This window comes from Lynx canadensis, chromosome A3, assembly GCF_007474595.2.
Source record: "Lynx canadensis isolate LIC74 chromosome A3, mLynCan4.pri.v2, whole genome shotgun sequence".
Classification (NCBI taxonomy): Eukaryota; Metazoa; Chordata; class Mammalia; order Carnivora; family Felidae; genus Lynx; species Lynx canadensis.
In genome coordinates this window covers 21,455,054-21,480,476 of record NC_044305.1, presented here as the reverse complement: position 1 = coordinate 21,480,476, position 25,423 = coordinate 21,455,054, and the positions used below count along the sequence as shown (strand labels likewise).

The 25,423-nt window shown below is 44.6% G+C and overlaps 1 protein-coding gene across 1 annotated transcript in view; it reads left to right on the top strand.

The window, feature by feature from the left end:
* Positions 1-25,423, top strand: part of CTNNBL1 (catenin beta like 1) — a 127,476-nt gene that overhangs the window by 58,132 nt on the left and 43,921 nt on the right. The window contains exon 9 of the mRNA XM_030309632.1: positions 7,304-7,485. Coding sequence (XP_030165492.1) covers positions 7,304-7,485 — 182 coding nt within the window. The remainder of the gene's footprint in view (positions 1-7,303; positions 7,486-25,423) is intronic.

Below are 25,423 nucleotides of genomic sequence, written 5' to 3'. Positions count from 1 at the left end.
TTTGAGAGCAACTATGAATTTAGTTACCTTGATCTCATGGTCTAATTCATAGAAATCCTGGATCCTGGAAAGCGATCTTCTATTTTGGGAGCTAAAAGGAAGTGAACTTTAGCATGTGTATTGTAAAGCGAATAATAGTGATTTCATATGGCATTATCCAAGTTTCTTGCGGGATTAGTTTGTGGTTCACAGTATCTTTTAAAGACTGCCTGTCACCTCTCTTTCTTCCCCCCCATTCATCAGTCTCTTGGTTAGGGAGGGAGTGGAGTTCACAACTCTTTTACTTGTCCTGCAAGTAACTTTCCTCCAAGGTTGGATCCCTTTTATCTGCACCCTTTCCGGGTAGTCTTATTCATGCCATGGCTTTAGACACTGCCCATAGATTTAATAATTGTTCCACATTTCCCCCTATTTTTAATATCATTCCTGGACTTCAGACCTGTAAGTTTGAGCTGGACATCACTGCCATGTTTCACAGGTACCTCAGGTTCAATCTGAATTCAGTCCTTTTCCCTCCTAGTCTGTTAGTACTTTGCCCTTTTTACCCATCTCTGCCTCTGGTGTGTTTCCCCCCTTTCTTCTGCGCCCGCCCCGCCACACCGAATACCACACCGAATCCCTCCCGATCCAGTGTGGCAAGTGTAATCTAACACACATTTTGCTGCCGCCCCTCTTGCTGTTTGTATTGCAGCCACACCATGCCCCGCTTCTCCGAATGGTCCATGCTTACTCGTGTCTTTGCGCGTGCTGTTGTTTCCTGCTGCTTGAAATCCCCTCTCCCTTTTTGCGTGTCTGGGAAGGACATCCAGTGAAGCTCGGGTCAGGCATCATCTCCTTTGTGAGGCCTCCCCCACTCAGACACAGTCAGCCCTCCTTCCCGCATTCGTGTTCTATTTTGTAGAATAAAACCTCCACTGTGGTGCTTGGCTTTTTCTCAGTATACCCGTTGTCTGCCTATCTGTGTCACCTGTGAACTGAGCGCCTCACAAACATGAGCTGGGCCTGCCTCTGTGTCCTCAACTTCTATCTGGCGCCTGTTAGGCACCCCAGAAATATCTGATGAAAGAATAAATGAACAGAGAAAAGTATACTCAGAATGAATGTTCATTGCAAAAGCATTCTTGTATAATGAAGAAGAACAGGCTAATTAAAACAACAGTGGAAACTTCCCTCTCCCCATCCTTTCCTCCTCATCAGAAGCTTCACTTTGGCAGAATGAGGAGCGTAGATGACTCTGTCATTTCCCACAACCACCCACTTTTACAGAGGCTAACCTTCACTTGGGTCCTGGCGTGATCGACAACCTGATGAACCCAGACAAGACTAAGATAAACTACTTGTCCTCCAGTAGAATAAATATTTCAAATAAAGTCAACCCAAGAAAGTCAGGCCAAACAGCTATTGATTGCTAAAAGCCTGAACTTAAGCCCAATGAATATTCCAAAGTTCACCTCCATGCAGCTTGCCTAAATGGTGATCAATATGCAATTACTGCCCCCTTTAAACGTGTCTCACACTGCCTATGTGAAGAAGGCTTTTACTTTTTAAATCTTTTGTTTGTTGAATTTGCTTAGGCAGGAAAAAAGAGCGAGGCTTGGCTGAATCAGAGTTTTTTACCTTTAGTATTTCCACCAATTCTGTGTTATTTGTGAAATGGTTTAAATGTATGCTGCGTGGTAACTGAAGGTGCCCCGGAACATGACCATCATTCATTTCGAGAGGCCTTTTCCTGAGTGACTGAACAATGAGGATGTTATATCTCAGTTTCCTAATTTCTGCTCACATCATTATCTGCCCTAGTCATGACCTTTGCAGATTCAGTTTGTAAAGTAGGGTGCTTAAGTCCAGCTACAGTGAAAACAAATATATTATTTGTCTCGTTTCCTGATAGACTTAGCTTGATGCAGAAAACCCTTTCCTGCTGAATTTGGAACCTTGCTTACTCTGCTCCTGATACTTAAGATTTCATGTCTCACAAACGTGCCTTTTTTATGGTACTCAGAGCTCTTTGTCATTTTTCACTTAGCTTGTCGTGGGCTCCTGACTGACCTCCCTGCCTCCAAGCTCTGTCGCTCCAGTCCCTTCATCACACTGCTGCCAGAGTAAGCTTGCTAGAGTGTACCATCCAGTGTCCTCCTCGTTTTCGACATCTCATGGCTTCTCAACATCTATGGCATGGAGCCCAGGGGCCCGGCAGCACATCTAGGGCCTGTCACGACCTCCGCCTGCCTCCCCTTCGTCCTCTTCCAACCCAGGTCATTCACAGCTACCTCTGGTCCCCTACGTGGCGCGCTCTTACTGTCTACCGTACCTTCGCACGTGCTCTTTACGCACACTGCCCCCGGTGGCGCCGCACGCCCTTCTCTGCCTGGCAAATGCTCGTTCTTCAGACTCCGTTCAGATGTTACTGTCCATTTGACACCTTCACTGACTTCTCCCAGATAAAGTTAATTATCTCCACCTTTCACCTCCTTGGACTTAGTTTCTATTGCTTTGGGCTTTTGAAATTACTTTTATGTAACTGTCCTTGCATTGCTTAAAGACAAGGAGTGTATAATTCCTGGCAGCTAGTGTCGTGCCTGCTGCGTGAAGGCATGTGCTCAGTAGTAGCCATTTTTTTTTCTTTTAAACTCAGTAGTTGTGTTGAATGTCACTTGTGAGTATCTGTGGGTTGTTTTGATTAATTCTGTGGCCAGGGGAATAAAGGTAGGAATATTCACAGTACATCCTTGGTCTTTTGAGGGAGGCACCAAGTAAGATGTCCAGCTGTCTTGGTTTGCCTGGGACTGAGAGGTTTCCCAGGCTGTGGTACATTCAATGCTAGAAATGGAACAGCCTCAGGTAAGCCAGGATGGGCCAGCACCAAGGGGCTCTGTCAACAAGCTTTTTACCTCCTCTCCTTTTCTTAACTCATCAGGACCCAGTTTGGGCTGGCTAGTCTGACCTAGGATAAGCGTGCCTCGTCATCTTTAGCACTTAAATAATGCGATGTCTTAATAGTGTTTCCTCTGCAAAAGACTATCAACGAGAAGTTATTTCCGATTCCTTTAAGGGAGGTTATTTCCAATTCCTTTTCTTTGACTTTCAGGTGAGAAACTGGGTGAAGGGCTTTGGGCCCTTTTTGGTCAGGCCTTGCCTCCTCTTGCCTGGCAGTCACCTTGCTCCATCTGTCCATTCTCCCCTTTTATATCTTTAGTATCCTCATCACCATTGGCTTCTTGACACCCTAAAAATATGACTGAATTGTCCATATTCTTCAAAATATAATTTTGAAAAATGTTTACCCTTGTTTTCCCCTCAAGCTGATGGACTTTCTTCTCCAGGCTTTACTAGGAGTAACCCACAGTCACCCGTCTTACTTTTTCACCTGCTTTCAAATATTTACATATATATCTGTTTTTTCCTATACTCCCCCAAACGTACCTAATCTCTCTTTCCCTCTAAAGTAACCAACACATAAGAGTCTCAGAACAAACATGATTGAATTTGATCTGCTTCACTCCTAGAACCAGTTCTTTACTTGGAGGCCTTATTGTGCCATACAAGACAAGGTGGCATGGCCTTTGATATGGCCCATGTTTTCCCCTCAGATCTAAGCTAGGAATACTGTTCCTTTATGCTTCAAAAATGCCAGTCTTCTGTCTGTTCTCTGACCATGCCGGCCCATTTCCACCTTAGGGATTTTGCACCTGTTGTTCCTTCTGCCTTTAATGTTTTGCCCCTAAAATGTTCCAGACCAATTCATGTCAACACTCAGATCTCAATATAAATGTTACCCCTAAAGAGGCTTTCTGCAGTAACCTAACTCAAAATATCCTCTCCATTCATTCATTCTTTTACATTGCATTATTTCCACCACACCTAACACTATCAAGTGCCTCGATTTTCCGTATGTCTCCTGCAGTAAGAGTGTAAGCTCCATGAGGACTGAGACTTGGTCTATTGTAGTCACATGAGAGGTATCCAATAAATGTTTGTAGATCGAATGGGGAAAAAGTTATTTGCCAACTTATACCTTTGCCTGATTATTTCATATTAATTTAGTCTCCCTAAAGAGATTTACATGTTCTTGAAAGCAGAAGCCATGTCTTAATTTTTGTTTTTCTCTTGTGTCTTCCACAGTACTGAGTAAGTGCTCAGTAAATATTGAATATTGGATTGGTTGGTTAATTTACTTGGTTGATTACCAAGCTATGAAATGACTGACTTGTTCCTCTCTATCTCATAGAGTGTTAAAGAAAACACTGAAAGGTTATAGAAAATTATACTCCTTAGAGAACTATTTGCAAGAGCAGTAGACAGTGGCATAATTATTTTATGACCTTTGGACTTGAGGGGGAAAATCACTTGTATTTTTTTCTTGAAAATAATTTAACTTTTGTAATTCTCAAAGTAATGCATGTTAATTAAGAAACACGAAAAACATGGGGCGCCTGGGTGGCTCAGTTGGTTGAGCGTCCGACTTTGGCTCAGGTCGTGATCTCGTGGTCCGTGAGTTCTAGCCCCGCATCAGGCTCTGTTCTGACAGCTCAGAGCCTGGAGCCTGCTTTGGATTCTGTGTTTCCATCTCTCTCTGCCCCTTCCCTGCTCATGCTCTGTCTCTCTCTGTCTCTCAAAAATGAATAAACGTTAAAAAAAAAATATATATATATATATATATTTTTTTTTTAAATATATATATATATATATTTTTTTTTTAAATTAAAGAAACACGAAAAACAGGAAAGGGAATAATAAGATGCAAAGAGCATTTGACAAAACCCAACATCTTTCATGATAAAAATACCTAAACTAGGAATAGAAGGGAATTTCTCCAACCTTTGATATAGAGCAGCTACAAAAAATCCACAGCTAACATCACAGTGAATGCTAAAAGACTGGCTGCTTTCCCCCTAAGATCAGCAACAAGACACCACTTCACCATTTACATTCAACATTGTACTGGAGGTTCTAGCCAGGGCAATTAGGCAAGGAAGTGAAATAAAAGGCATCCAGATTGGAAAGGAGGAAGTAAAACTCTCTCTGTTTACAAAGGATGTTCTCTTGTCTGTAGACAATCCTAAAGAATCCACCAAAAAATTATCAGGACTAATAAGTGAGTTCAGCAAGGTTGCAGGATAATATAAAGATTAATTTACAAAAATCAGTTGTACACTCGCAATGAGCAATCTGAAAGTGAAACTGTGAAGATACTTCCATTTACAATAGCATCAAGAGTATGATACCTAGGAATAAATTTAACAAGAGAAGTGCGTGCAAAATTTATACCCTGAAAACTACAAAACATTGTTGAAAGGAATTAAGGAAGAGCTAAGAAATGAAAGATTGCAGTACTCCCCCAAAAGTTATATGGATTCAGCACAATCCCTATCAAAATGCCAGCTGACGTCATTGTAGAAATTGATAAGCTGATCCTTAAATTCATATGGAGTTGATTGCAAGGGACTGAGAATAGCCAAACAGTCTTGAGACAAGAACAATGTAGGATTCCCAATTTTAAAACTTACTACAAAGCAGTGGTAATCAAGACAGTGTGTTACTGACGTAAATTAACAGAGTATAATTCGGAATCCAAAAATAAAACTGTGTCTGGGGTCAGCTGATTTGCAATAAGAATGCCAGAAACCTGGAACGGGGAAAGAATAGTCTTCAACAAATGGTGTTGGCACCATTGGATGTCCACATGCAGATGAAGTTGTATCATTGCTTCACACTACATACAAAAATTAACAGAAAACGAGTCAAAGAACTAAATATCAGAACTTAAACTATTAAACCCTTAAAAGCAAACATAGGTATAAATCCTCATGCTATCGAATCAGCTCTGACACCAATAGTGCAGGCAACAACAACAAAACAGGTAAGTTGGACATCCTCAAAATTGAAAACCTGTGTCCTTCGGAGGATACCATCAAGAAAGGTGAAAAGGCAGCCCCTAGAATAGAAGAAAATATTTACAAATCATATATCTGTTAAGGGAATTGTATCTCCAGAACAAAGAGCTCTTGCAACTAAATAATAAAGATAATTAAGCTAATTTTAAAATGGCCAAAGGATCTGAATAGACATTTCTCTGAAGAAGGTACACAAATTCCGAGTAAGCACATGAAAAGATGCTGACAGCATTAGTTATCAGGGAAACGCAAATTAAAACCACAATGAGGTACCATCTCTCACCCAATGAGGATGGCTGGCACCAACAAGTCAGCTGACGAGTGTTGGTGAGGATGTGGAGAAGTCAGAACATTTACACACTGCTGGTGGGAATGTCAAATGGTGTAGCCAGTGTGGAAATAAGTCTGATGGTTCCTCAGAAGGTTAAACGTAGAGTTAACCATATGCCCCAGCAACTCTGCTGCTTGGTTTACATGCACTCAAGTGTAATGAAACATATGTCCACTCAAAAACTTGTACATGACTATTTTAGCAGCGCTATTCATAATAGCCAAAAGGTATAAACACATCAAATGTTCATCAGTGGATGAACAGATAGACAAATTGTGGCATATCCATGCAATGGACTCTTCAGCTACAGAAAAGAATGAAATACTGACACACGCTAGAGCACGGATGAATCTTGAAAACGTTGTGCTGAGGGAAAGAAGCCAGTTACAAAAGGCCACCTATTGTACGATACCATTTACTTGAAATGTCCAGAATAGGCAAAACCATAGAGACAGAATGTAGGTCAGTGGTTGCTAGGGTGGGATGGGGAGAGTAGGGGGGTGACAGCTAAAGAGTAGGGGATTTCTTGTCGGGATAATAAAAATGTTCTTTAATTGACTGTAGTGATAGTTGCACGTATCTGTGAATATACTAAAATTCAATGAATTGTGCATTTTAAATAGGTGAATTGTATGGTAGGTGAAGTACATTTTGATAAAGCTGTTAAAAAGAAAGAAAAAGGAATAATGTGATTCATAATCCCACCACCCTGAAATAACCTCTGTTAGCATTTTGATCTATGTCTCTCTAGTCTTTTTTAATGCATATTTCTCACATAATTGAGGTAATGCCTCATATAGAATTTTGAATATTACCTTTTGTGCTTATCATTCTGACCATAAGAACCCGTTCATTCTATTATAGACTTTCCTCATTATTAACAAGTGTGTAATATTCTGTGTAGATCTACCATTATGCAATAATTTTCTCATTGGTGGACATTCAAGTTGTTTTGTTTTTTTCTTTCTTTCTTTTTTCCCCCTTTATAGTGGGTACTGCAGTATATCCGCCCCCCACCCCCTTTTTTTCTGAGACTAGAACATCCCCATGCCTTATGTGAAACCTCTTTTGTTCCCAGAGAAAAGAAGATCTCCCGGAGCAGTGCCCTGAAAGTGCTGGACCATGCCATGATCGGACCCGAGGGCACAGACAATTGTCATAAGTTTGTTGATATTCTTGGCTTACGGACCATCTTTCCCCTCTTTATGAAATCTCCCAGGAAGATCAAGAAAGTGGGAACCACCGAGAAGGAGCACGAAGGTAGGGTGCCCTGGAGAAGTCAGCCTACTTCAGGTGCGTTAGGATGCACCTAAGGAATGGGGGAAATGAGAGCTACTGTGAAACACTGAGACGTGCAGTTGAGGAGCGGACTCTTAGGCAGAAGAGCGCTAGCTTTTTCTTTTCGTCCTATTTTCTCTGCATGGAAACACAACCCAGAGACCCCAGATCACCCATGGCCTCTGTTGCATGGGTTCTCTGCTTCCTTAAATCCTAGTGGTTCCATTTCCTTCTGGCCTATTAATAAGTCTGGGCGTGAGGGTTTTGTTTTCTTCACTATAATTTGTAGCGAGGTGTCTCTCTGATGGAAGACCCTTTTGAAAAGAGTAATGAGGTGGCAACACATGTCACCGCCAGAGTGGTGCTTTCATGTATTTCTGTATTAAAGTATGATTCAGCCAACATCAGGAATTGCCGAAATAAACTATTTACAGCCCAGGTTCCCCTTTTTATGTTTCTCCTCCCTGATGATGCACACTCCCAGCAAAATGCTGCCATGAATTGCGATGCTGTAACCAGAGTAGTTACTGCTCGGCCAATCTCTTCCTGCTATTGTCTAGTGGCTGCTGCATCCCTCCCCCCAGTAAATAGCCGCAGTGCAATCTGGAAGGCCAGGAATTTATGAGCATTGACAGTTCTGCTGGAGACTAACAGACACTTACACTGGGGAATTTACATGGTTGGATGGTTGTTTTAAAGTGTGGGGAGGGGGCTGGGAGGGGGCAGAGGAGCTGGTGTGGGTGAGAGAGGAGCAAAACCGGAGCTGATTGGCCAATTTAGTTGTCTTGTCGGAAGTTAACACTTGTCCTGTGGTCTGGGGGATTTTTTTGTCAGCGATTGGTAGATTTGTGGTGACTGTCTACGGGATCTTTTGTACTCCTCACCCTCCCGGCTAGAAAGCTTGCGAGTCCCCGTCTGTCCCTTCTCAAGTGGACTTTGCGTAGTCCCTTCCAACTCAGAGTGGCTAAAGGGAAGGTGACATGAGTCCCTTCAGTGGTCACTTCCAGCCGCAGCGGTGTCTTCTCTGATCACATCAGCTCTCCAGAGACAACAGAAAGTCTGGCGGGAGTGGATCTGGCAGGGCAGGGAACGGGACTAGAGATCTGAGAACCAGGAGGGAGTTTGGCTCACCTCCTGTCAGTTGTTGGCCAAACGCCAGCTGTGAACACGTTAACCCCGCTGCCAGTCTGTTTTCTTTCCTCCATGGGAAGTCAGCAGAATGAGGCCCCGGGAGAGGGGGAGTGGGTTGTTCCGGAGATCTAAGAGACAAAGTTTTGCAGTCAGTCACCATTCGTCGAACACCTCCCACGTTTCTGGCACTGCTGTGTGAGGGCTGTCTTGTTTAGGCCTCACAACCCGCGTAGTAGATCTGGATTTTTAGACAGGAACCGGCCCGTGCTTCTACAGCTCACTGGCTGTGTGACTTCAGACCTTTTACTTAACTTCTCTGGACTGCATTTTCCCTTCTGGTCTATAAAATGAGGAAAGCAGACTAGTGAGCCGGAAGCTCCTCTGTCTGTGGCGTAAGATTCTGAGGCACAGGCTCTAGTTGTCAGGGCTTTGTCCTGTGATCCAGGAAGCTCCTCAGGAACTGTGCTGTGGCTGACCTGCTGGCTTCTGTGGAGACACCTGATGCTGCATCTTGAGCATGCTTGAAGAAGGGGTGGGAGAAGAGCCCTTAGCAGGCTCTTGCTCTGTGTGCATGGTACTGAGGAGAGGAAAAGCGACAGATTCAGTGAGCAGCTGTTTTCCTTCGGAAAAATGTGCCCAGTGGCGTGCCGGTGACAGTACATTTGCTTTAGAGTACCCGCATTAGAAATTTGATAACATTATATTAGCGAGGGCAATGGCTTGGTAAGACAGCTCCTGGAAGGCATGTTTGGACTGTAATGGCTGGTGAGGATGAACTCTGCTTTCTGAATACACCAGCACCCAGAGGGAAGAAGTGAGTCCCGGGGAGAAAATGCAGGCCTGGGCCCCCTCCCGCCCCTGCCAGCTGCCGCTGCGCTTGACACACTGGCCCTCGAGCCTTGATGCGAGTGTGAGAACGGAGGCGGAGCAGGACAGGGGCACATCGTGCAAGGTTTCTTTGTCCTGTCCTGTCCTGTCCTCCGGGCTCTTGTTCCTGTGCCGGCCCTCCCGATGCAAGTGGACCGGGTCTGTGTGGTCAGCTAGAGCACAGCAGCCTCAGACCTCCAGGAGTATTTGCGACAGGCCCAGCTCATTCTTGCCCCCAGGCTTCTACTGTCCTCTTCCCTCCCCAACTGTTTTCTCTGGCCTGCCTGCCTGGATACCTTTTAGTCACCCTTCAGGTCCTTAGTTTTGATGTCAACTTTTCTCGGGGAAGCATTTGATGAGCCCCGAGACTGGAACCGAGCCTCCTACTGCATGGAGTCTTGGTCCTAGGACTTTGCCTTCATAGCCCTAAGATTATGGAACCATTGGCCTTGTCAGCTCTGGGTGCCAGGGCTCAGCCCGGTGCTCAGCGTGTGGTGGATGCACAGTAGATGTTTACTGCCCGCATGAATGAACAACCACTTCTCTAAAGGATTGATCCCTAACAACAAACATGGAGTTTGGGGCTCTGCTTAGAACCCGGCAAGGTGGAAGTCAGCACAGTTAACTTCAGCAGGTTGATGGTCAGCCATACACCTGGTGAGTGGTCTTTCACCCACCTTGTTTGGAAGTAAAAACAAACGGGTTGCTAGCCACGGTTTTGCTTTGTTTCATTGGTTTTGAAATTATGGCAGAAGCACCCCTTTAGTGCCATGCATGCCCTTAAGAGCCACGTCTGAAATCAAATAAAGGAAACCTCCTTTAAAATGGAGTGAGGAGGCCAGAAGGGGGAGCTCTCACACCCCCATCAGTCCTCCTCAGCTGAGACCCCAACAGGAAGAGACCTATCTTGCACTCCCCACAGGAAGAAGCCTGGACGTTGTGACTACCCCAGCGGGAGGAAGAAAGATTTTCTCCTTGCCCAGCAACAGCCCAGTCAGTGAAAAGCCACTACACTTCAAAGTCCCATTTTATTCTGGTGGACTTTTGGTTTATAACAGCCCCTCAGAACCCCCCCTACCCCCATAAAAGAGCGTTCCTCTCCTTTGTTCTCTGGACTCGCCTATAGTTTTGCCGTAGCTTGAATGACTTGAATTGCAATTCTCTATTCCCGGGTAAACCCATTTTTTCTGGTAAAAAACTGACAGTTTTATTTTTAACATTAACACGTGTTATGGATAGAACGTCCTTATATAAGTGAGGCCACCCTATGACAAGCTTCTTTTGGTAATCCGGCAACTCCTCTAATTAAGCACTTACAGGCTGGGAATCCGCTGGAGGGCTGCCCTGCACTCTTCCCTTTATGGTCAAACCCCAGGGACTTGTCACATACGAGCGTTAACTGCTGTAACTCATCCTGGTCCAGTCTCCTCACTTGGCACCTCTCAGCACCTCCCCAGACTCTTAGGGCAGCAGCAGAGCCTGGCGTGGTACAGATGGAGCCACTGCCTATCACCCACGTGACCTTTCTAAACTCTCTGAGCCTTCGTTGCCCTGTCTGTGAAATACTAGACCTACCACATGGGGTGGTTGTGAGGGTCAGGTGAGGTGACACACATAGACTTAGCGTAGACCCCAGGATAGCGTAGGCTTGTTATTAAGGAGTTTAAGTTCTCACCTCTACCAAACCTGTCTCCGGTTCTGCCTTGGTCCACGCACCCATCCTCCTAAGAGGTCAGTGGGAAGCCAGGCTGCTGACACCTGGCTGGGGCAGGTACGGAGAGTGAGGAGGAGTGGATTTTACTGGGCAAGGGGACTCGTGATGAGCCTGTCCGGCATCAGGATGTGCTCCATAGTGAGTGGCATAAAACCAGCTGTGTTCCCCCAAGCCGACGGAAGGGGCTGAGAGAGGAGAATCTCTAGATTAAGGTGACTCTAGAGAGGAGGGAAGAAGCAAAACCACCCTTAAGCCCTAGAATTGCTGGTAATTTAGTTCCGCTTCTGTGAGTTGGGCTGGAGAAGGACAAGAATTATTGTAATTGAAATCCTTTCAGGTTTGCATAATAAAACCTTCAGAAATAGATCAGGGGAGGCACTTAGCTTGGGGGGTTGGGTTGGAAAGAAAAAATTTGCCCTTGGGTATAATAGCATGATTGGCTGCCCCCTTGGTTTTATAAGGATTAGTACGGCATGCGTAGTCTCCTTGATATTAACTGCTTCGGAGTGGGAGGGAAGAAGAAAAGAGCTGGGATCCAGAAATGGCATTTGACCTTTACTTCTTGTCTCTTTTAAAATTCTTATTAAAATAGGTCCAATTTCCCTTGTATTGCTTCATTAGGTAGGTGAGCTATTGAGTTTGTAGCAGTTCTAGTTAATTGCGCTGTTTTAACATGCTTCCCCTGGAGGCTGTTAGGAGCTCTAAGGGGGTGAGCTGCGAAGCAGTGTGTAGGTGTGTGGTGTGCGTGCTGGGCAGAGGCACACGTTCTACCTCGTCAAAAGTGACAGCGCTTGCTAACAGGTCAGTGCTTTAAAGAATACTTTTCTGTCATCTGCAAAGAATTGTAAGTGACGCTGGTGGACCCCACACATCAGGAAGTGTGTGGTGGCCCGGTGCTTCTCGGACTCCCAACTAGCGAGGAAAAGCGGACCAGGGCTCCTGCCACCTGCTGGCGCTGGAAGAGGGGAATGGCGAAACTTTTCCTCTGGTCAGAGGACCATGGAGTTTGGCCAGCGTCAGTGAAAAAGACACATTTTTAATGCCTCCATGGTAGGCCACGGCAATGACATGGCATCGTTCGAGGCCGCTTTGTATCGGGGCTCCTGCTATGTTCAAAATTTAACAAAGACAGGAGCAAAATCCTGAGGGAGGCTGCTCTTCCCTGGTGTTCATCTCATCCTTTTCCGTGGCTTGTCCCTGTCCCTCAGGTGTTCATTTTTGCGTGGATCGGTGGTGTCTTCCCCCAGTGTGTGTGTGTGTGTGTGTGTGTGTGTGTGTGTCTGTGTGTGTGTGTGTGTGTGTGTGTGTGTGTGTGTGTCTGTGTTTTGCTGTACATATTCTCCTTGATTTCAACTACTTTCTACGGCTTTAACCTACATCTTTTTGCCGTTGATCCCCAAATCTTCAAAGTCTCTCCCAAGCTCTAGTCAGCCCAGCTAATTAACCAGCAGACAACTCCATCAGACAGGCCATCTCAGCTCATTCAAACCTATACTCAGTCCTTCCATTGCCCAAGGCTCTTCTCCTTTTCTTGTCCCAGTAATGGTCACGGCACCACCTTCCACCCTGCCACCCAAGGCAGAGATCCATGCGCCATACTTAACTCTCATAGTCCCCACATGTAATTGATCATAAGTCCTATAAACTCTGCCTTATTCAGTTCTGGTTCCGCTGATTCTGCCCTCATCACCTCTGCTAGCTATCACTGCAGCCTCAATAAGTCTCTCTGCCTTAGACTTTCAGCCCTCCTGTCCTCTCAGAGTCTATCTTGCGTGCCACCACCCAAGTGAGAAAGACACCCCCAGTCCTCAACTGTAAATTTACAGTTTACAGAAGGGGGAAATAATCCTGGGGAGCAAAGCAATTGCACATGTATTTACCAAAATATCATCTCAGCAAGTACAAAAACATACCAAACAAGAATTACTTCATTATTAAAGGGAACAGGAGAACAGGAATGCTTAGCGAGGAAGGCACTTCTGGTGGAAGGGAGATGAGGGCATAGTCTAAAACAGAGGCACTGGGATTTCAGCCTTCCAGTTTATTATTACCTATATCCAGCATCTGTAGGAGTGTCTACACATCTGAACACGTTTGAGTCTTAACAGCTGCCCCACGAAGGTTGGTGTTATTTCTCATTCTGAAAATGAGGAAACTATAAGACTCAAGGAAATCATGACTTCAAGTCTTATAATGGGTAAGTGTCTAAACTAAGACAGACCTCAGCTTCTGATCACAAATCTCACACTCATTTCACGAAGTCATGCCATCGGTATTTGCTCTTCTGGATCTAGGCTAGCTTGCTCTTCTCTGGGTTGCTTTGCTGGTGAAATGAGAAACTAGATCAGAAGCCCTTGGTTCTAATCTTGGTGCTTTGCCCCAGGACAGGTCATTGTGATGGTGGGGACTCTTACTTATCCTTTCGAATGGTACAAGCAGTTAGGAGCAAATGGCAAAATGACGCCATGAGATCATGTCTAGTCACTTTTAGTGCCTGTCACGGGGCTTGCTCATGGGAGGTGCTTAGTATATATTGGTTGAATGAATAAATGAATTTATTTAACACCAGTGTAGCATTAGCCATCAACAGGATTGAGGCATATACCAATAGTTCAGAGCATTGCAGAACTCAAAGGATTCTTCCCATGTTAACCAATTTATGGTTCTCCCCCAAGGCCACTCAGCCTCTGTCCCATAGTAGTGTTTAAAACATATTTTCAGGGCACCTTGGTGTCTCAGTAGGTTAAGCATACGACTCTTGATTTCGACTCAGGTCATGATCTCATGGTTCATGAGTTCGAGCCTCGTGTTGGACTCTGTGTTGACAGCATGGAGCCTGCTTGGGATCCTCTCTTCCCCTCTCTCTCTGCCCCCTCCCCCCATTCTCATTCTCTCTCTCTCTCTCTCTCTCTCTCTCTCTCAAAATAAATAAATCAATTTAAAAAAATAAAAACATATTTGCTAATTCATCTGTGAGAATAGGGTTAATGCCAACCTCCTTGGGTTAGTGTGAGAACTACTACTGTGAGATGGGCTGGCTTATGCAGGTCTGCCATAGTGCGGGTGCTTGAGAAATGTTAGCTTATTCTAGATTATTATTTTAATAAGGGCCCCGGACATCATACTGTACTAATACTTGTTACACTCGAGGTTGTAGAAACCTAGAGGAAGACGCATTCTAGGGATTCTGGGAACGCTTAAGAGAAGAGATGGTAATCACTGAATTCTACTCCCAAAACCAATATTGCACTGTATGTTAGCTAAAATTTAAATTTTAAAAAAAGAGAGAGAAGCGATGGCATTTGACTGTTCCTTGAAAGATACATAGTATTTCTTTCTTACACCAGTAAGGGGAGTGGCAGAGGGGACAGTGGGCACTGAGGCATATATAGCTTGTTATTGTGATGTGAGTGATTAAGAATATGGGCTTTGGATTAAGACCGGACTTATGTTGGTATCTCAGTCTTGTCATTTACTAGCTGTGTGACTTCAGGAAAGCTGCTTAACCTCTCTGAGCCTGTATTTCCTCAATTGTGAAATTGGGATGATACTGGAATCTATCTCATAAGGGTGCTGTGAGAGGATTAAATGAAATAATACAGACCAAGTGCTCAGCAGTGTCTGCTTCCTTAATATTAGTGGCTGGGGTGAAGATGGGTTTCCTGCTTGTGTCCCTTTTTTTTTTTTTTTTTTAAATTTTTTCAACGTTTTTATTTATTTTTGGGACAGAGAGAGACAGAGCATGAACAGGGGAGGGGCAGAGAGAGAGGGAGACACAGAATCGGAAACAGGCTCCAGGCTCTGAGCCATCAGCCCAGAGCCCGACGCGGGGCTCGAACTCACGGACCGCGAGATCGTGACCTGGCTGAAGTCGGACGCTTAACCGACTGCGCCACCCAGGCGCCCCGTGTCCCTTTTCTTAAAGTATCTTCCTAAAGAAATGTTGTCCCTCCCCGAATCTGCCATTCGTAGAGGTAAACTGTAAGCAGGTCAATCCTATGTGGAATGTAAGACAAAAACCTGCCCCAGAGAGGACATACCAGAAGCCCCATGTCCCCACGTCTCCATATCATCTGTAAACAGAGAAGTCAAAGATCCCCCCCGCCTTTTTGTGTTCCCCAAGCTTGAAAATTACAAAGGGTTGCTTATAGTGGTCAGAACAATGAGCAAGTGAAGAGCAAACGGTATTTAATTTTAAGAATAGCATTAAGTCATGTACTAACAGGCACTTTATGTTAAACAAGGATGGAAATGTCTTGCTGTTGTTTTTGTTGCTATTTGAAAACCTCATAATTGAACAGTTTCTGGATCAATTCCTTTTCTCTCCCTCCAGCTGCTTGTCTCATTCCTGACCTCAGATGACAAAATGTGGGGATGCTGAAATAAGCAATGTGTTTGGGTTCTTCTCATCAGGCTCGAGGGGATGATTTTGTGTGTTGCACATCTGGTTTGCTAACTGGTTCCAGTCATATTAAGGATTTACCCACAGGCCTTTCCCAACTAGAGCACAACATACTTGTTTGCCGGCGAGGAAGACCGTGAAACAAGATTTATTTGCCATCCAGAAACTGCTCTTTTGTGGGGAGGAAGAGGGAATATAGGCTCATGGCCAGCTCACATTTATTGGGCATCTACTGATAGACTCAGGGCTTTACACGGGTACATACTTTATGAATTTGGCATTTTAATCTTCTTTTTAGAGATGAGTCTTAGAGTTTAATTACCAAATGCCTTTAGTAAGTAAATGACAAAAGCAGAATTTGAGCCCAAGTCTTCTTCCAAAGCTCCTTCCCAGCCCACACCAAGGTGGCTCCAGTGGTCTTCTGGTTGACATCCAGAGGCAGCACAGAGCAGGGGAGGGAGGATTGTCTTTGGAGGCAAAAAGACCTGGCTTCAAATCCCAGCTCCACCCCCAAACTAGCAGGTAGCCCTGAGCAAGTTATCGTCTTTGGATTTTGAGTTCCTCTTCAATCAACAAGCCTGATAAAACCTTTCTCAGAGAATGGTGTGAAGAATGATGACCATGAGCATCCTACCTAGCCTGGCATGTGACAGTTTCATAAATGATAATATAGCTACTGCATAGTCTCCTTTCAAAAACAGTCATCTCTGCCTCTTGCAGTTTTCATGTTTACATGTAGGATGCCAGTTAGTTAGCTTTTGTGGGTGAAGCCCAGTTGTGGATAGGGACTACATGTGTGGACAGGCTGGGTCATAAAAAGAGCTACCAAAGAGGTAGGACAGCCACTGTTTATCACAATGGCCTATTAACCTGGACCCTCAGTTAGAATCCTGATTATGCTAGCCCTGGTAAAATACACCACCTCTCGAATGAGGTACCGGACCCTTCTATTTCAGTTTGGCTCACATGTAGAGGGTCTGTTTCTATGGATAAGAGCCCTAAAGGTAGGTCAGTGAGGCTTCGGTCATTCTTTTGTTAACAAACCACTAGCCCTTGCTTTGTGCCAGACTTGGTGCTGTGGAGGGAAAGTGAACAAGCTCCCAGCTCAGCCAGGGGGGAGACCTAGAAACCTGTATTTATATGACAGGGTAAAAGGTGAGGCAAGCGTGAGGCACCGTGGGAGCAGGGAGCAGGGGCTTCCCATCTGTCCTGGGTGGTGAGGGAGCGAGTGGAGATTAGAAACCGCTCCGCCTCAGATACGTGGCTCTTGAGCCAACCTTGGGTAGGAGCTAGCCAGGTGAAGGAATGTCAAGTGAGAAAAGTAGCGTGTATAAAATAAAAGTTGGAAGGGACAGATTGCAGAGAGCCTTAAACCTAGCTGCCGAGAAGAATCATCTGGAACCTTGTTTAAGATGTAATCTCCTGGGGGCACCTTCTCAGACTTTCGGGTTCCACCGGTCTGCATAATGTCGGCAGAGCTGTATTTTTATCAGCCTTCCCAGGAGTACCCTCCAAGAGCAGTCTGGCACCAGCCCTCGGTGAGAAGCACCTAGAACCGGAGATTAGGTGGTTAAGCAGAAGCCAGACCGTGAAGCATCCTTCAGAGCTGTTGTGAGTCCTGACTTAGCTAATCTCTGTAAAAGGCTCAGGACAGTAGCTGGCACACGGTAATGAGCATTCATTGATGTTGGTAGGTATTGTTGTTCTCATTTTATTCTGTTATACTAAGAAACAGACTCTCCCAAAGTTTTACAGCTCATAGATACGGTAGTAATTTGAGTTATTTTGACTATCTCAGCTAATTTGGCACAAATTCAGTTTTGCTATTGAGGGCCTGAGTGGAGAGGATGAGGAGAAGCATTTAATCACTCCTGGTTTTCTTTTGTGGTTTGCATTTTGCCAGGTAGAAACTTGGTTTTTTAGTTGGCAGTATTAGCTGAATTCTTACTTTGGATATAGAATTTTCCACCAGTACATTTATTATTTTGTCAATATAACTGTTAGTTTTCATTTATAATCTTGATTAAATTTTATAGAAATAGTTGAGTATGCAATGCATCTCCTTTATAGAAGTAAGACGAATACCAGGAATGTAGAAGCAACAGTGGGGACAGAGCCAAACCTTTTTAGGCTATTTCTCCGGCATTTTTAGGTGGTCCCAAAATGAGGAAGTAACTTAGGGTCCAGGCAGCAACTGTGGGCCCTGGTTTATTAAAATTTCAACATATCATCTTTATTGGATGTGCTTCTTAATGTTATCGTTTGGGGGCAAGTCTTGTTTTGAGTACTCTGGAAGGTTTTTACATTCATTATCTCATTTTACCTTGTGCCCACAATAACCCTATGAAACGTGTGTTATTAGCCACATTTTACAGGTGGGAACACTGAGGCTTACAGAAGTTGTCTTGAAGAATCTCAAAGCTAGCACATGGCCTTTACTAGGATTTTTCTGTGGCTTCTGAAAATTGAATCATGAGTAAGCAGTGCTCTGCTCCTTCTTTCAAACATGAATCAGGGCTGCTCACCTGTAGTAGCAGGCCTCACTTAAACTGCTTGCTGTCTTTTCCTGTTCCGCTTCTATAAGTCCTCAGTAGTCCTGCCCCCAGTACTGCATAAATAACCTCCGTCTCTTGGTCCCCAACGTTTTGCCCTGCCACACTTTACTCCCCTCTTCCTGGCTTCTAACTTTGAGTGTTATCTCCGTAACGATAGCCTCCTCTCTCCTCATGGCCTCTCAGACCTGAAGCTCAGCACAGCTTAAGCCTTCAGTTTCTGTTCCTCAACATTCCCGACTGCTTACCTTGAAGTTGCCTGCCTTTAGACACTTGACTCAGCTCCAGTCTATTTGCTCCTCCTGTTGGGCCCCTTTTGAGAATGAGACATAAATCTGTAGTTTTTGACCCCCTCTGATCAGTATCACTCAAAGAGCTTTAACAAAATACGCATGCCTGGGCCCCACTTGCAAAATTTTTGAGGACTGGGACTTGGAGCATCTTTTAAAAAGCATTTTTTAAAAAATTTTTAAATTTTTAAATTTTTAAAATTTTTAAATTTTTTAAAAAGCCCCAGAGCCTGTTGCTCAGCTAGTGCTGAGAACCCCTGGCCGGGATGTTCGGAGTACAAGCGTAGATAAGCATCCTCTTCGCTTCTCTCTGTGCCAAGAGAAGATTCTTGACATGGTAGGTCTCAGGGGGAGGCTTGTTAAAAATGGCTTTGTTGTTGTTTTGGAGTATGAGTAAAATAACCTGACGTAGAAAATTCATGCATTGTGGAAAGGGTGGAGGGAAAGTAAAAATCACCCCAAGTCTCACCACCCAGAGTTAATTACTGGAAACATCATGGACACCATCCATTCAAACATCCGTGTTAGGGGAAGGGCGGTGTGTATGTGTATATAAGTTTGCATAAATGGAATCATGGTGTATATGCTATTTTGTAACCTGTTTTTACTCGGTCTTGGCATATTTGGGCATATTTGTCAGGGTGAGTCTTTTAATATAGTTAGGAAGCTAGACTGTATTTGTAGAAGGCAGGCTAGATTTCAGGTTACGTGATCAGGTTGTAGAGGTGATCGTTTGGAAAGGTAAGCTGTGCTTTGTGGTGAGTGTGGCTCTTCCAAGGATCGTGAACTGCTGGGACTTCGGGTTGGTGAGGAAATGAGATGCAGACTGATGGCTAACGGCATCTGAGTTCACTTGGCTACAGTGTAAGGGGCGGTCAAGAGGCCTTTCAAATGGTATTTTGTTTTTAATGTGTGACTATTTGAATGTGTTAGACATGTTGGCACCCAGCAGTAGGTATAATGTGGAAGGGGATAAACTGAAAATAAACTTGTATACATTTCACTGCTCCTGAAGAATACAATTACATGTGTGAGATGTTTGTTAGTGTCCACCTTCCGGACTCCTGTGTTATTGGTTGTGATTTTGATATGCAGCAGCTTGCAGGTTGCTGGGGAAATGCTCTGTGTATTTAATCATGTTGCATTCTTACTTGGCTTTTGTTGTTGTTGTTGTTTGTTTTGTTTTGTTTTTTTATGGTAAGAAAATGGCTTTGGCTTTTATAGTCAGATTAATTTTGCTTGTGGGTGTCCAGATGCTGATGAGCTGTAATTAGCATAAGAAGGAGGTTGGAAAGATGTCGAATCTTTTCTGGTAGCCAAACAAAGGATCCCCAAACAAATTATTCTCAGGTATGAAGTCCTGGAGTAGCAGCTCTTTTCTCTTTTAGGTGTGGGTCTATTAAAAGATAGGAGTGTTGGCGGGGAAGATCACTGCTGGGGATGGGGCTGGTGAGGCTTGCCGTGAAGCATCATGGGGGCGATTTTCTACAGCCGAGTGCCTCTGTGAGCATAGTAACTTTAAATCCCTTAAGTAGCCTATTAGAAAGGGGCCCTGGGCTGGGTTCGGGAGATTTGGATTTGTGTTTCTTCTGTAACGCAGGCTCAGGCCCTGTGACTTGGGTTAAGTCATTTGCCCCCCTCTGCACCTCAGTTTCCCCAGCTTTAAGAAGGAAGCAATAACATTTCAGTGTTCTAGAACTGGATAAGATAACGTATGGGGGAAGTGCTTTGTATACCATAAAATTAAGCCGTGAATAGTGTGTGATGGTGGGTATTACATGGTCTTTCCCTGGTCTCCTACATGCCTTACATTTTTTCCTTTTAACACTTTTCTCCCTTGTCCCTGGTTCCAAAATAGAAGAAAAGGATTGTTAATTTGTTCCCTATTTGCTGCAGGGTTACCATAAAATAAATTAAGCGTATCGTTTTGATAATCGCTAAAAAATATGCCTACAACTTTCTTAAATGTATTGATTACTAATAAATCATGTCTCTGTTAAGTACGCCTTCTGGCTGGCAAACTTGTGGAATAACAATGTCTGCTAGCCTTTGTAACAGGCTGATTGTCCTGAGACGTGTCAGCTAGTGTGAGGTTACCGCTGCCGAAGATGGCCGCAGCAGGGTCATACTTAACGGAGTATCTGCTGTGTTCCCGTGTATGTGTGATGTCGGTACTCCTCCCATCAACCCCGCGTTGGGTACCATTAGCCTGTTCTATTACTGAGGAAACGGCCCCAAAGAAGTTAAGTACTTTTTCAAATCAGGCCCATGGTTTAAAATCAGAGTCTGCTGGAACCCAGGGCCCACATTCTTGATTCTGCACCTCAGCTGCCCAAAGAGACATCTGAAAACCAGAAAGCTAAATGACTTCTAATCACCAACGCAACAATCCAGTAACTTTAGTTATTTCTAAAAATAAAATAGGAAAAGTTGTAATACGGGCAGGGCAGGGCAGAAAGGTCTGTTACCAAGTTTTTTTGTATTTGGTACATGGGATGTGAATTTCTTCTCTTTTTTTTTTTTTTTGTTTTTTGTTTTATTTTGTTTTGTTTTAGGGGCAGGTGTATTTGGTAATGTGGGATGTGAGGTTTTTTTTATGACTTTAACCTAAATTTTTGAAATAATGAACCTCGTTATAATACAGTTTTTTCTCTATATTAAGTTACATATTTTAAGTTCATTTATTTTAAGAGAGTGCATACTGAGTGCAAGTGGGGGAGGGGCAGAGGGAGAGAATCCGAAGCAGGCTCAGTGCTGTCAGCACAGAGCCCAATACAGGGCTGTAGCTCATGACTGTGAAATCGTGACCTGAAGCTGAAATCAGGAGTCCGAGGCTTAACTGACTGAGCCCCCCCAAGGCGCCCCTCGATGTGTTTTTTTAAACTGTAAACTTGGCATGGTTCTTAATAGCAGAATAGTAGGAAAAGCACAGCCTTATAGAAAGAATATGCAGACTTGAGTTCAAGTCCCAGCTTACACTTGTTGTGTAACTAAATTTGGTGTTTGAGATGCAGTTTCCAGTGTGGTGGAGGGGGGGGTTCCCCAGGGCGACAAGCAATTCTTGGAGACCCCCAAGAATTCAGCTCAATTTCGACACTCTCTGCCCACAGATAGCTTCAGATTCCACAGGTTGGGGGCTCAGTCCTACAAGACTACCCCCCTCTTCAGATGCCAATTGCAAGCCTACGTTATTACCTGTACTTGTGACCGAGTGGCTATAAAATCACAGGTTCCCAAGACCCCCTCCTGAGGTTCGGTGAATTTGTTAAAACAGTTCACAAAACTCAGAGGAACATTGTACTTACTAGGTTACCAGTTAATTATCAAAGGATGAGTCAGGAACTGCCAGATGGAAAAGCTGCAGGAGGCAGGGAAGGGGTAGGGGAAGGGTCACGGTGCCCTCTCCAGCCGCCACTCTCCCAGCGCCTCCGTGAGTTCACCAGCCCAGAAGTTCTCCAAACCCTGTCCTTTCGGGCGTTTAGGGAGGCTTCATGGTACAGGCGTGCTGGATTCAGTCATTGGCCCTTGAGACTGATTCAACCAGTGGCCCCTCTTCCCTCCCAGGAGATCTGGGGGTGGGACTGAAAATTACAACCGGCTAATCACGTGTTGGTTTTCCTGGCAACCAGCCTTCATCCTTTGGCACACTGGAAGTTACCTAATTAACAAAAGATACCTTTATGGCTGTCGCTTCACTTGGAAAATTCCAAGAGTTTAGGAGTTCTGTGACAGAAAGGGGGGCAAAGACCAAATATATGTATCTTATTATAAATCACAATATCACACATTACGTTAGCATATTAATTACCTTCATTGATACCACATTCCTCATCTTTAACAGTGCTCCTCAGGATTTATACTGGGGATCTTTTAAAATGCGGATTCTGCTTTCAGTTGGTCTGGGGTGAGGGCTGAAATTGTGTATTTCTTACCAGCTCCCAGGGGATGCTGCTACTGGTGGTCCTCTGACTACACTTTTGAGTAGCAGGGATCCATAAAATGGGGTATCATCTGCCTCTCTGATTGTGGCATGTAGTAAGTAGGTGCTTAACAAATGTTAGCCATCTTTGTGGGGCTTAATTGGGTGGGGGCCGGCGGGACAGGCTGTAAAAGAGAAAGTTTACTGAATATACTGCGAGGGAACAGTGGGCAGGACAGTAAAGGAGAGACTGTCTGCCAGGAGGCAGCAGTGAGGGGCTATAGTTATAGGACAGGGTAAGTGAGGATGGGGATGTGCGGAATTTCCCCTTTTTTGGTATTTGTGCCCAGTTGTAAGTAGCCCATTCATTGGTCGGGGCCTGTGGTTCAGTGAGCCTGCGTCAGCTCAGGGCTCGCTGTGGGCCCTTTTTGCCTTGCTCGGGTTTCCATTGCTCAAGCCTGTTGCCTGAAAGCACCCTCTACACTCTTCCCTTCTCCTTCTGACTTACCTGGGGTGGGGGCTGCTTTATTTAAGAAGTGCATCTGGAAATATGTATTCCCAGCATGTCTTATCTCTGTCTAAAGTCCCAGGCTGCAGAAAGCATTTCACAAGTAATAAGTTCAGGATTAAGCTTTAAGATGAGAGATGTCCACATCCGAGCATAGCCTGATGGCTTTGGAGGCTCACCCAAAGGTGTTCACCTGGAACTAGTTGTCCTTTAGGAACTCTGAAAACCTTTGCCTGGAAGGTGGCCCAAAGGGAACCTCAGCTGCCATCTCCTGGGAGTTCATTCACTCTTCAGTTCTTCAGCAATGTTGGTGAATACCTAATGGTGCCAGACATGCTTAGACACACATGAACCACTGCAGGCTCCCTGCCCTGGAGGTACTCATCTGTGGTGGGGAGAACACATGCACGTAATGATTGTGATACACTAGAGGTTATAAAGGCGGGGGCGGGGGCGGGGGGTGGGTAGGTATAAGTTGCAAGTTGGAAGCAATGAAGGAAGGACTAGGCTTCCAGTCTACTTGGAAATCTTCCTTGAAGAGGTTAGGAAGATTGAAAGTGAGTAGGAATGTCCCAAGTGGACAAGAAAGGGAAGAGCTTTTAGGCGGGGGGAACAGCACATACAGAGGCACCAGAGAATGCGGTGTGGGGCTCTGGAAAAAGCAGGCATTCAGTGTTGTGGTCTTAGGGTTAGAGTCTAAGCACAATGAGCCGGACTGCTGGCTGTATTTGTCAAGACTAGTTGGGGTGACAAGAGGGCAGAGGACCTGCACCAGGACAGCCTCTAAAGCGGCTCAAGCAGACACTCCTAGTCACAGTATCATAGCTCTTATTTATATGTGCCTAAAACCTTCAAAAACTGAGAAAGAAAGGAGCCATAGTCCACGTACCGCTATCTTCTTTGGCTGTCATCTGTAAATGTACTAAATTTATTTCACTTTTCTAGACCTTTTGTAGATTCTTCTCTCTTAATCCCACTTTTGGTATCCTCAAGGCAGACCTCCCTATGTCTTTGGAGTTTATTTGATGACGACTTATCTCCAGCCTGAACTGTGGTAGCTGCTTCATGTCTTGTCCTCCATGCGTTGATACTTGATGCTTTTTCTTTGACTGAGCTACTCCTGTACTCCCTTCTCTGTGAGACAGGTAGCTTATTCTTTGGAATTTCTCCCAATCCTGCTTCTTCTTTGAAGCTTGCCCCGATTTTCCACATTTGTGTTTAGACTGATCCCTTTCTTATGCTCCCAGTATCATTCCTTGTGTGTGACGGTCGTTGGCTGACTTGCTTCCACTCTTTTGTGAGCTCTGCCAGGGCACGGACTGTGTCTTATGCTGAGGGGCTGAGGGGGCAGGGAGGAATCCCTTTTATCTTTTATATCCCTTTGAATAAAAACTCATTCGGAAGAACAAAATATTTTTTATTATAAAAGATTTCAGGGATGCCTGGCTGGCTCAGTCAGTAGACTGAGTCTACTGAGCAGTCAGCATGGGACTCTTGATCTCAGAGTCATGAGTTCAAGCCCCGTGTTGACTGTGGAGCTTACTTTGTGGAGCTTACTTGGAAGGAAGGAAGGAAGGAAGGAAGGAAGGAAGGAAGGAAGGAAGGAAGAGAAAGAAAGATTATATTATGAAAGATTTCTAAAATACAAGGTAGAGAAAATTATACATTGAATTTTATATACCTATCACCCAACTTCTGCAATTAACATTTGCCAACTTTGTTTCATGCCCCTCTTTTTTCCCCTGGAATTTTTTTTTTTTTTCCCTGAGAGAGCAAGCATGTATGTACATGTGAGGGGAAGGGCAGAGGGAGAGGGAGGGGCAGAGGGAGAGGGAGGGAGGGAGAGAATCCTAAGCAGGCTCCATGCTGCTCAGTGCAAAGCCCAATGCAAGGCTCCCTCTCACGACTGTGAGATCATGATCTGGGTCAAAATCAAGAGTCATACACTTAACCGACTGAGCCCCCAGGCACCCCTTTCCAGGAATGTTTGAAGGTAACACTAGGTATTATATAATTTCACCTTATATGGGAATTTGTAATTTACAAAATTAGTAACTCATATGAATGAGAGCCTTGGATTTAGGCATTTTTCTCGCTAGAATATATATGATAGCATTGGGATCTGTTGATAGGTTAACCTCATCCTAATAGATGTCAGAAGTAGCTTAGATTGAGGGGATTCTCAGCCTTGGCACTATTGACACTCTGGACTATATAACTCTTTGTGGTGGGAGGCTGTCCTGTGCATCGTAGGATGTTCGGCACCATTCTTGGCCTCTACCCAGTAGGTGCCAGTAGGACCCTTCAGTTGTCACAAGCACACGCACATAAAATTTGCAAAATGCCTCAGACAGTGCAATCTTTCTCTCACCCCACCCCTCCACGGAGAACCTTTGGCCTAGAGAAAGAGAAGAATTTTGTAGATGTGAGCGTTGAAGGGACTATTCAAAAGACAGTTGGGGAAGCTGAGTCCCAGACAGGAAGTTTGCCACTCTGATTATTACTGTGCTTATGAGTATCGTGCTGGAGAATAAAAT